Raw genomic sequence first — 12,383 nt, forward strand, 5'->3', positions numbered from 1 at the left:
CAGGTTGAGGGGCTCCAGGCAGTTCTCATAATGCAGAGGAAACAGGTTTATTGGTTTCCTCTTTGGTTTGCAAAGCCTGTTTTGGGACCTGTAGCCTGGAGATTTCTAAGAGATTTGGGAGGGATGAAATCTCCAGTCCTGGGCCCATATTTTGGGAGCAGGCAGCGTGCTGATTGCACAGGTGTGTGCAGGCCTTTTTGTAGAGGCCAGGCCATGATTCTGGGCTCCACCCCGGCAGACAGGAGTTAGGAGGGCTCCACCCCGGCAGACGGGAGGTCTCTGCTTTGGAGTCAGATGGGCTTCACCAAGGAGAGTTGAAATCCAGACTAGCTGTGTGCTAGAGGTTTGCTGTGTGCACAAAACAACCTTTTGGAAGGAGTCTGCAGGAAACAGACATAAAGCGGTATTCTTGAGAGAGCCAGAAGGCTGACATTTGTTACATTTGTGTGATGGTGGATACTCTTGCGTGGGAAGCATTTTGGTTATTGAACTCTTTCCTTTAAATAAAATTGGGCAAAAAGGCCCTTAAAAAGAAGCGAGTTGCTGTGTGCTTTGAAGAAGCTCTACCATTTTGAAGCGAGTTCCCACAATGTATATGGAAATTGAATATAGTAATATAAAACCCAAATTATTTAAGTAAGCAAGTATGCACTTCATGCAATACTAATGATAATACATTTGAATTTTTGGGTTAAAATATTCCTGTCAAATGATAATAACATCATATGCATTGTAAAGTTTCATATGAACTCTTTTCCAAATGTTCATGGAAAATAAAAAATCATGGTGAATAGTTATTTTATCCTTTGTTTTATCCAGACTCGGACTCATCCTTTAATCTTGCAATTCTAATGTAATCATGTCCAGTCTTTATCTTGTAGCTGTCTGGTACCACCATGTCTCTCCAAATTTATAACCTGAGAAAGTATGCAGTAAGAAACTGGGAATGTCTGCTGTTAGAACCTTTGTTCAGAAACCATGAAAATAGAATATAAAGGACAAAATGGCCTCCAGAATGCCCATATAGAGATGATAAGTTCAGGCCCTATGGCTTAAATCTGTGAGCCCAGAACAGTTCCAACAGTGGTGGGAGAAAGGGAGAGAGCAAAACTAATAAGGTGGTGATCAGAGAGAGGAAAAGGATTGTTGGAGAGGTTGGATGGAGTGCATAGGTAGGAGAGTAGAAGATCAAGGGTGTTGCCATCAGAGTGAGTAGAAGCATGTACCCATTGCTTCAGGTCAAATGAGGAGGTTAGTTTAAAAGTAGCAGGAGTGTTAGTATTAACAGGGATGTTGAAGTCACCGAGAATGAGTGTGGGAATTTCAGAAGACTGAAAATAGGGTAGCCAGGCAGAGAAGTCATCAAGGAATTTTGATACTGGTCATGGAGTCTGGTAGATCCCAGCAACTCTTAAAGAAGTTGGAGAGAAAAGGCATACAGTGAGCTTCAAATGATGAGAGGGATAGAGAGGGAGGAGAGTGAAGAACCTGAAAGGTGCTCTGTGGGGATAGAAGGATTCCCACTCCACCTCTCTTGTATCCAAAGGGCTTGGGGAAGTGAGTCCAGAGAAGAGGGAAGCATGAAAAGCAGTGTGGGATTCATGAAGCCAGGTTTTTGTTGACAGCAAGTAGATTAAATGAGTTAGTGACAAAGAGGTAATGAACAGAGATGATTTTTTTGCAGACAGAGCAAGCATTCCAAAGGGCACAGGAGAAGAGTAGGCTGGTTTTGGCAAGAGAAGGAATGGAAACTATATTGTGTGGATTGTGGCTGCTGCTAGAGGGTACAGGATTATGGGTGTGTTGGTTACAGTTAAATAAAAGGTTTGAGAATATGTCTCCAGAGGTTAAGAGAAGCAGAAGGGTGAGGGTGGTAATATGAGAGGGTAATGTATATGAGGGGACATGCCTCAGCATCCTGGGGGTTTTATTAGCTTGTGGGATTAGAAATAGGAGGAGATGATGAATGCAGTGATAAGGGGAGGACAGAAGTGAGGGTGATATATACAGATTGTGGGGTGGAGAAGAGGGGTGAAGGAAACAGAGTTTAAGGAGAGGGAATACAACTGTGAAAAGGTGAGGTAAAGCGTGCATGTTTCAGAGAGGAAGGAGAGCTGAATGGGGAAACGAGGTCACCTACAGTCTGATGTTCTATGAGATAAGCACATCCTAGTACCTTGTGATGTATAAAGAGCCTTCCTTATCCACACAGATTTATACATAGATGGTCTTAAGGCCTTCGCATAGCCAAAGAGTGGTGCCACTTTCATTGATTTACTACAGAGTGGACTTATCATGTAATCGTTATGGCAAGTATGCAGTTCACAGTATGGTAGGATCTAACTAACAAGACATTTGCTCTTAGCTGATTTACAGTTATCCTATCTCCCCAATCTCTGATATATTTATGCTACAAGATTGACTTGAATATTATGTGTATTTTGGGTTATTCTCTCATGACTGATGAACTATTATTATTATACAGGATTTACTGTATATAGCAACAACAGTTTAGACACTGGACTCAAATTTCCTTCTATTAATGTCAGAAAATATGTTTTCTCAACATGCAGTGCTCACCTGACTTAGGTCTCATTCTATTATGTCACCCCAGGTTACCTTTATGGTACCTAGCAGAGGACCATCCTGGAACATTACTTAATTCCTATCGTTACCGTACAATGTACTTTAAGAAGCAGAAAGCCTAAACTACACTGTAAAATCCAATTAGTAAACCTTACTTAAAAAAAGCATGCAAACCGATTGCCTCAAAAAAACCAAGTAAACTAGAATAAGAATTGCATTTTCTTCTTACAAATGCTTATTGAGTGTGGTGAACTTATACTTTAGTATACACAACTAACAAAAAATAGTGAATAGTACTTGGAAATTTTACGTTAGGTGAACTCTTAACTTAGTAATGAGTACTCAGATTTGCCATTTAAAATAACAAAATCATTTTAAGTTAAGTTTACTGTGTAATGTATTCCAAATGACACATTTATTTAGGTTGGGCTAACTAACGTGATATTTTCTGCAACTCTGAATATTGAGTTGTGGTTACTTGCACAGCAATCCGATTTACTTGTTAAAACCATGCAAACCGATTGCCTTAAAAAAACCAAGTAAGCGTTACTTGTGTTATTTTAGTTTTATCCAAACATCCATTTTACATTAACCTCTTGCATCTGCCTAATACTGCAGACAAGCGGCGCAGGCAGGCCAGACTATCTAACTGTATGGCATAGGCCTGTTTCTGGGTTTGGCACCCCCTGCCTACCCATGCTGTGATTGGATGCAGTACACATCAATCAACAGGTTTCAGCCAATGAATGTGGCTGAAACCTGCTGAACTGCTCTTTCAAATCACATTTACACAGACAAAGCCAGATCACTGTGCTGTGAACAGAGGTCATGTTTCTTCTCCGACAACTAAATCTGTTAACAGCAGCACATATGACACACATTACACTTCACAGATAACCACCCCCCCCAGTCAGTGTCATTAATACAGTGTACATTATTATCTGATCACTGTATTAGTGTCACTATTGATGTCAGTTGGTGTCCCTCCCAGCCAGTGTGTTAGCACTAGATTGCCCACCACTCCATCACAGTCACACTATGTTGCTGTACCGCCATTACAGTATAGAATCAATAGCTGTGTAAATTCCATATGGGTAGACACAAACCAATTAATATACACTTATTTGGATTTTGTTTTAACCAGAATACGATCATTTTTTTCAGAATACCAATTTTTTTTATTGGATGTTTTGTAACAAATCTAAATCTATTAAAAACCCAGTGGAGATCAAATACCACCAAAATAAAGCTCTGAGTGAAAAAAAAAATAGGATATAAAATTTAATTTGGGTACAGCGTTACATGGCTACGCAATTGTCAGTTAAAGTAGCATGGTGCTGAATAGAAAAAAAATGACCTGGTCACGAAGGGGCAAAAGCTTCTGCGGGGCAGGTGGTTCCATTCTCACAGGTACATATAAATAAATGACTGTTCCAAAGTTCAAATATGATTTTGTTTTTATTTTTCTTACTGTTATAAGAAATAACATTGTTCTTTAAAACTTTGTTACATAACTCGCTTTTAAAAACATTTAGGCCTCGTTCACACCATGAGGTTTTGTGCACTTTTTTCTGCAAGAGAATGAAAACATCTTCTGCGCTATGTTCATTCCACAAAACTGGTATCATGTGCGGATTTTGCCTGAACAGGATTTTGCCTGAGCAGGAACCTGCAACAATGTATGCAGTTTTCTGTGTGAAGAAAAAAAAAAAAAAAGGAAAGGACGTGACATGAGCATTGTGGAATGAACAGGACACATACAGAGCTGTTTATTGCCCTTGTAGAGAATTTACATATTACTTATACAAACTGTTAGAAGCAACAGCCATAATAACAAACGTTGATGTTTGGTTTAAAACCTGACAAAATATCCAGAGCTTTCCATGACTGCCTATTTAAATATACCTTTTCATACAATTAAAGTGGTTGTAAACCCTTCCATATATACCTAGTGAAGTGACTGGCCTTAGGTGTTACAGAGATGAAACATCCTCCTACACAAGTTATACCTGTTAATCTGCAGTCTTCACTACAGCCATTTAAAGTGTTGTATTTATAAAGCTTGTCCGAGAGTTCAGAAAACAGCGGGTGGAGAGCTGAAATGAAATTACGCAGAAATTCAGTGAGGAGAGCTCTAAGAACTGTTTGGTGGGATGAGACACCTCCTTCACAGGAACAGAGCTGAGGCTGTCAATGTGCTAGAGGGCCCTCCAGTCACCTTTTTTCTCGGTGTCAGGAAAAAGAACTTGTCAGAAGTGATTCATGCCGATATGGAGAAATGAAGCAGCAGAAATGAAATTATACTCATTGCTTTTAATGGAGACAAGTACACACTATAGAGGGATATACTGTGTTCATATTTCATGTCTGAAGTTTACAACCATTTTAATAGTAGTTTTCCTCCATGCCATTTTACACCATACTCACAATAGGTCAACTAAATTAACTCTGCCTGCAAGTAAAAGGACCTTTTACATGATGAGTAGGAACTAGTGAAAGAAGGACCACTTTGCATATATTATAGAGATGTACAAGCTGGCCAACTGTATCAAAATGATCTGTCTCTGGTCCTTGCATACCAATCACCAAACTAGAAAATATAGGCATAGCTCATTGCATATATCACAATTGATATTAAAGCTGACCAACTGCCTCAAAGTGATCTGTACTTACATGGAATAAACTCATTGCATATATTATAGAGATGTACAAACTAGACAACTGCATCAATGAGTTTATTCCATGTAAGTACAGATCACTTTGAGGCAGTTGGTCAGCTTTAATATCAATTATGATAATGAAATGAGTTTAGCCCACATTGGTAATATACAACCACTCAGGTATGTTTGTTGTATGATCACAGATAGATTACTTTGAGGCAATTGAACATCAATTGCAATATAGTAAATTACTTTTGCCTGTATTGGTTCTGTACAACCACTGAGGTATGCCTATATTTTCTATTTTGGTGATTTGGTATGCAAGGACCAGAGACAGATCATTTTGATGCAGTTGGCCAGCTTGAACATCTTTTACAATAAATTTTAAAACAGCACACTAAGGTTTCTGAGCTCTGTGACGTCAGCTAACTTTAGTCTACTGAAAACAGGTCACAGGCATGCAGAAAAACAAAACAAAACAAAAAAAAACAAAAAACATTCTAACTCAACAGGAGATTCTTAAGGCTTTGCAGTTTTGGTAGGAGTTTTTTCTCCCACATGCCAAGCATCACTCTTTGAATGAAGTTAAAAGTGTTTTTCATGGCTTTAGGGTATTCCAGGTGTAAAGTATATAAAAGTCCAAAGAAGAGGCAAAGTGCTTGAGGTAGGTTCTGGAGATCCTCCATTACAATACCTCTCTCGGCTATGATGGCAATAGACTTTGGGGTCAAGGTGGAGATGATTTGGAGAAGCAGGCAGACTTTCATCAATGACAGTCATCAGTCCAACAGGTAAACGTGCCCAGACCTCATCGCTGTCAGAAGGCTATACAAAAACAAACATGATCATTTGTCACTGTGTTGTATATGGTTAGTTTTAGCTTCAAGGTAAGGGTCAAAGTCAATCTATTTTTGGAAGGTTTTCTTCCTTTAAAGCATTTTTTTAAAGCGGTTCTAAAGGCAGGTTTTTATTTTAATGCATTCTTTGCATTAGGATAAAGCACCTTCTGTGTGCAACAGGTCCTCATTAACTGAAACAGCAGTGGGGCACCATTACCTCCCACTGCATTCAAAGTCAGTGAGCCAATGAGGACAGAGAGGAGGTGGGGCCAAACCGCAGCTCTGTGTCTAAATAGACACACACAGCCTTGGCACAATTGCCCCATACAGCTGCTTGCTGTAGGGGCACTCAGCAGGAGGGAGGGGCCAGGAGTGCTAGCAGGGGACCCAAGAATAGGAGGGTCTGGGCTGCTCTGTGCAAAACCAACTGCACAAAAGGTGGTAAGTATAACACGTTTGTTATATTTAAACAGAAAAACACAGAGGACTTTAATATCACTTTAAATTAGATAGCTATATGCACACGCAAAAAAGGGTATAATCCATCTGGATACACAAAGTAGTTGTAATGATACAGTTCTACTAACATGTCTAAGTTGCAAAATTGTGTTCAGGCATTAACATTTGTTTTACCCTCCCTCACTAGGGGATTACATTTTATAAACTGCCATGCCCACCACTGTACTAGTGATATAATACGTATTAATCTGTATTTCTAAGGAATACAAAGCGAATCCCCCAACTACCAAGGTGCAACTATGATAACTTACAAAGCAGGTGATGTAGAATGTACTGGGGTCATCACCAAGTAGAACAGGGAGGCCTCGGAGCACAAGGGTGTGCATTGCTGTCACATTAGGTTTCTAGAAGTAAATTATCAAAAGTTCAGTTTAATATTATATAAAATGTAAACCTACATGTTTATGAAAAAAATATCACACTATTTGACAGTTAAGGAAAGTTACTGATTGGTTATTTAAATTACACCCATAGCTTCGATGTTTTAACATCATTGGATCACAACTTCTCAAGACCACTTTAAAATATTGAAATCAATACAGGTAGCAACATAGGCCAAAAGGGATAGTAGTAGAGGTTACAGGTTGTACATTTATGGTATCTTACATATTTCTGTATATTACAACAAAGTGAATCATGAAAGGTTTTGTAAGTTGAGAACAAACAAAAAGAGGGTTGCAGTAGACTCACCTCTGAATTAATTTGCTGCACAAACATGGACAATGTCTCTCCAACGCTTCCTTTCTTGGACTTGAAGATTGTGACAAAGCGTGGTGTGTATCGATCCAGGGCATCAAAAACTTTATTCTGCAGATTTGTGGTGGCTATTCTATTGAACTCTGCAAACACCTACAACACAAAAACAAAACAAAATCTATATTGCCCTAATATTTGAATAAGTTTCTCCCAAATTCTCTAGTGCCCCAGCAGGCAGATCCTTGTCCTCCCTCTCTCTGTGGTTCCCCCAGCTTTTCCCTCATCTTTACCTGTGAAGTTCAGTGGTTTGTAAGGTAAACTTTTCTTCCTTACAAACTACTAAACTCTGCATTCAGAGATCATTGGTTTGTAAGCCAACACAAAACTGCTTAACTCCTAAATTTACTTACCAACTACAGAATTCTGCATGTATAGTTCAGTAGTTTTGTGAACCAGAGCTCAGAAGTTTGAAAGGCAGAGTTCTAGTTAGACCTATTGCAGGAAAGTCCATTAAAATATTACTAGCTATTGGCATCTTACCTTCAGTGTACTGAAGCCCACTTTGACAAAGAGTCTGTTCAACGAAGAGATCTCAGGCAGCTGCTGTGAGCAATTCTTCTGAAAAGGACAAAATTCCTTACTTAAAAATAAGTTCCCCCTTACAGCCTAGTGGTTAGTAGATTACAGACAGACACAGTCTTTGATACCGTATGTGCATTCTTTATAAGCATAGGAAACTACAGCAAACATTGAAAACAAAATACTACAATAAAATATTAAATGAACCCGTATTGATGATCCAATAATTTTTGCAGTCACCCCCTCCCTCACTCCCTTCTACCCAAATGTTTCCCTCCCCCCCCCCCCCTTTTTTTTTTTTTTTTCTTCTCTTCCCCTTTTCTTTCTCTTTCTTTCCTTCGCGCTTCTCTCCTTCCTCTTTTTTTTCTCCTCTCTTATGCTTGTACAAGCTCCAGATAATTATTCCGCAGGGCATTAGGCATGATGTCAACATCTTATCTCCTTTCCCATTAGCGATTTCCATGACAATCTACTCCCATATACGCTCTCCGCCACCTCCACTATCTCAAACCTGTAGTTTGGACTTCTGCTTAGATATTGTACGCACCTTCCTTTCCTCCATAGCACCATACTTTGAGACATTACTGTAGAATGCCTGGTGCCTTCTTGCTCTATTCGTTTGACAAGCACACTGGAATATTGCAGGCACAACCTTGTCGTGGTTTTACTCATCCAATTTGTTCATTTCTGCATTGGATTTCATGCTCTTCTGTATGATATATGTTTTGCCACATGACCTATGTTCAACCCGTTTGAAATTTTATTCTGTCTTGTATCAATCTGTGTGTTTTGTTTTCAATAAACACCTCTTTTTTGGAAAAAAAAAAAAATATTAAATGAAACATTCAACTTTAAGTTAAGTGGTTAGGATAAGTTCAATGGTTTAAGGCAGCATCCAGAGTTCAGTGGTTTGTAATGCAGAGTTTATATGTACCGCCTCCATCCTTAACACAGGCTTTTGTGCCCTGTAGCACCCCCCTTCGTGGTGGGCAGTATCTGCATCCACTCCCCCATGTGGTCAGTGTTTATGTACCCCAGAAAATACTCACAATGGCAGAGACTGTCCAGTCGGTAATTATGGATCAAGGATTACCATTACACAAGGTAAAATCTTCCTCTGTGGAATGGATCGTTGTTAACTGAAAGAGTAGAGTACAGGAAAAATGGTCATAAATAACTAATAAAAGCTGTGTCTGTGCCCCTTGACCTCCGTGGTCAAGTGTCTTTTCATCCAGCGCCCCCCCCAATAGGTTTGAAGATTGCCACCATACAAGCATTCATAGAGCAGAGTGATTGTAGAGAGACAGCACAATGTGCTCCTGGTGGTCAGACGCCAAGCCCCCAGCCATCAGTGGCTGCTCCCCCATTCAAATAGTGCTTGTTGGCTGCATCCTTTTCTTGCCAGTCCATGACCGCATGCACCCCTCCCCTTGCTGGTTGGTGGCCACACCCCCATCCTCCTTGCTGGTAGTCAGTATCTGCGCCCCCCAAGCCCCATATGATCAGTGTCCACACTCCATCTACAGTGTCCTCACTCCAACCTACCAAAATAAATTTACTGATAAGACACCCACGGATTACTGACACAGACATGTTTTTACTGCCATTTTGACAATTACAGTTGTAAGTGCAAATTTCAGTATTTAAGTTACAATTAAGTACAATATATAATTAGCAATGTGAGAAAATCTGAAAGCAAAAAACATTTATTTTTGATAAAGTAAGGGTAGTTATTAAAACCCATTAGTTTTCTGTCACCCCTGTCTAACTCAAGAGATTTCCTATTAACCACTTTAGCCCCAGAAGGATTTGCCCTCTTCCTGACCAGGCCATTTTTTGTGATACGGCACTGCGTTACTTTAACTGACAATTGCACGGTCGTGTTACACGGTACCCAAACAGAATCAATGTCCTTTTTTTCCCACAAATAGAGCTTTCTTTTGGTGGTATTTGATCACCTGTGCGGTTTTTACTTTTTGCGCTATAAACAAAAAGAGCGACAATTTTGAAAAAAATATATTTTTTACTTTCTGCTATAATACATAGCCAATAAAATTTTTTTTTTAAAAAAAGTCAATTTTCTTCATCAATTTTGGCCGATATGTATTCTGCTACAGGTTTTTAGTAGAAAAAAATCCAAATAGGCGTATATCGATCGGTTTGCGCAAACGTTATAGTGTCTACAGACTACGGGAAAGATTTATGGTTTTTATTTTTATTTGATTTTTACTAGTAATAGTGGCGATCAGCAATTTTTAGCAGTACTGTGACATTGGGGTGGACACATCGCACACTTGTGAACCATTTTGGGAACCAGTGACACCAATACAGAGATCAGTGCTAAAAAAAAAGCACTTTTTCTGTATTGGTGTCACTGGGAGGGAAGGCGCTAACACTAATAAACTAGGGAGGGGTTAAGTGCGTTTCCTGGGCATGTTCTGTGAGGGGAGCTGGGATGTCCAATGGAGCAGAGTGATCTGCCTCCCGATGACATCACTCTGCTCCTTACCGAGAGAGCATCTTTATTTACATAGGCGGCTCGCCGTTCTCCTCTCATAGTGAAGATTGTTGGGTAGCTGGTGGCAATCGAGCCCGCCGGATACCTGCGCTGTCTCCCGCTGTGTGAGGAGACAGTGACAGCGGCGCTGGGGGAGCGCGTGGGCACCTCCCCTGCCCGCTTGTGACCTTGACATACAGTTACGGGATTTAGCCTGCACGTGCCGCCCTGCTGTTGTATATGTGCGCGTGGGCGGTCTAAAACAGGTTAATTTCTGTTTCATAGCCAACACTGAAAGTGAAGGGAAATCCAAGGTAGCCACCAGGATCACCAGAAATGATGTCTCCAGTTCTAACATTTTGCCTTTATTCCAGTTTTAGATTCTTTTACTCTTGGTGATAGCAGTAAAAGGAGAGGAAAACATCTACCAAACTGGGGCATGAGAGAGGGAGAACACACACTGAGACTGCTGCACATTGCACCCCGCGCCAGACTGCAGAGGACACAGATATGGAAGCACACATTGAACAGAACTTAGCTTTTCCCATACATTTCCTCTCCAGATCACAGTGCAACATACACTCACCTCCAGAGATGATACTAAATCCCAAGAGGGATGGCAGTCACACAACTCAGCTTTTCCTCCACTCTTCCTCTCTCCAACTCACACAGCCCCCACCTTCCTGATCACACACAGACCTCAGCCCCCACCTTCCTGATCACACACAGCCCTCAGCCCCCACCTTCCTGATCACACACAGCCCTCAGCCCCCACCTTCCTGATCACACACAGCCCTCAGCCCCCACCTTCCTGATCACACACAGCCCTCAGCCCGCACCTTCCTGATCACACACAGCCCTCAGCCCCCACCTTCCTGATCACACACAGCCCTCAGCCCCCACCTTCCTGATCACACACAGACCTCAGCCCCCTCCTTCCTGATCACACACAGCCCTCAGCCCCCACCTTCCTGATCCCACACAGCCCTCAGCCCCCACCTTCCTGATCCCACACAGCCCTCAGCCCCCACCTTCCTGATCCCACACAGCTCTCCGCAGAAGCAGACACTGAACACCAAGGAGGAGTGGCATATTACAGCACATGGACTTTCCCATGCGCTTCCTCTCTGCAGTTCACACTGCTCAGGCACCTCCTCTACATCTCAGATCTGTCCATCCTTCAAGTCCAATTGCCCATATTTCCCACTGTACTCACTCCATGTCTCTCACACCCTCTTCAGCAGCCCTTCTTTCTCCTGGACGTCCTTCCAGTCTGATATCCACGTGCTTCCTGCCTGCATACTGTTGTAGCTTAGCTGGGACCTCTGCTTCTCATTGGTGCAGACAGCTGTCTGTCACTAATAAGCCCATGTCCTATTGGAAGTAGGGAGGAGGAAATTGTAGGTGGCTGGAGATAGGACAAATAATGATTGAGGCTGTGTATGGATATACACTTGTATTCCTGTGTGCATGTAAATGAGTATGTAGAGTATAGACACAAACTAAGTGTATTTTGTTTTTTTTTCTTGTACACTTTACTCAGTGCTGCATTTTTAGTGTTTAGTCAGTAGTGTGCATTGTGTCATAGACATCAGTACATCTGATTAGAGATCAGTAAAACACAAGGTGTTTATCACTCCCAAGTGCAAGAAGCCTAGCCCTTTCTCCTCCTTAAATGACCAAAAAGCAGCAGAAAGGCAGCACTGTGATAAAAAGAGCCAGCAGGGGAAAATGTACTGTAACTGGCTGCCTGTTAGGGCATTTTTAATACATTTGCAGCAGTACCTCCAGCAATACTGGGCTAAAGTGATTGTAAACACAATTTAAAAAAATAACAAAGGTTTATACATTTCTGCTCTGTGCAATTCCCCCAATTGTCCTTCTTTGGTGCTCATGGCTCCTCATGTTCTAAGTGTGATTCCTATGGTGGTACACCTGCAAGCTCAATCCTGAGCCGCTGTCTGTGTCAATTGACAGACTCTGGCTCCGTCTAATACCTCAATCTCT

The 12,383-nt window shown here is 41.2% G+C and overlaps 1 protein-coding gene across 1 annotated transcript; it reads right to left on the reverse strand.

The window, feature by feature from the left end:
- Nucleotides 1–5,614: 5,614 nt before the first annotated feature.
- On the reverse strand, nucleotides 5,615–11,667 carry LOC149452587 (uncharacterized). Its single transcript, XM_089689218.1, has 6 exons — nucleotides 11,593–11,667; nucleotides 8,929–9,018; nucleotides 7,841–7,918; nucleotides 7,295–7,389; nucleotides 6,856–6,948; nucleotides 5,615–6,071 (listed from the first exon to the last, which is right to left on the reverse strand). The coding sequence occupies exons 4-6, from the start codon at nucleotides 7,319–7,321 to the stop codon at nucleotides 5,853–5,855; spliced, it is 339 nt and encodes a 112-aa protein (XP_089545344.1). The 5' UTR covers nucleotides 7,322–7,389; nucleotides 7,841–7,918; nucleotides 8,929–9,018; nucleotides 11,593–11,667; the 3' UTR covers nucleotides 5,615–5,852.
- Nucleotides 11,668–12,383: the final 716 nt, after the last annotated feature.

Source organism: Staurois parvus, unplaced genomic scaffold (assembly GCF_062004578.1).
Source record: "Staurois parvus isolate SC_StPar_1 unplaced genomic scaffold, SC_StPar_1.0 ptg000470l, whole genome shotgun sequence".
NCBI classification, from domain to species: Eukaryota; Metazoa; Chordata; class Amphibia; order Anura; family Ranidae; genus Staurois; species Staurois parvus.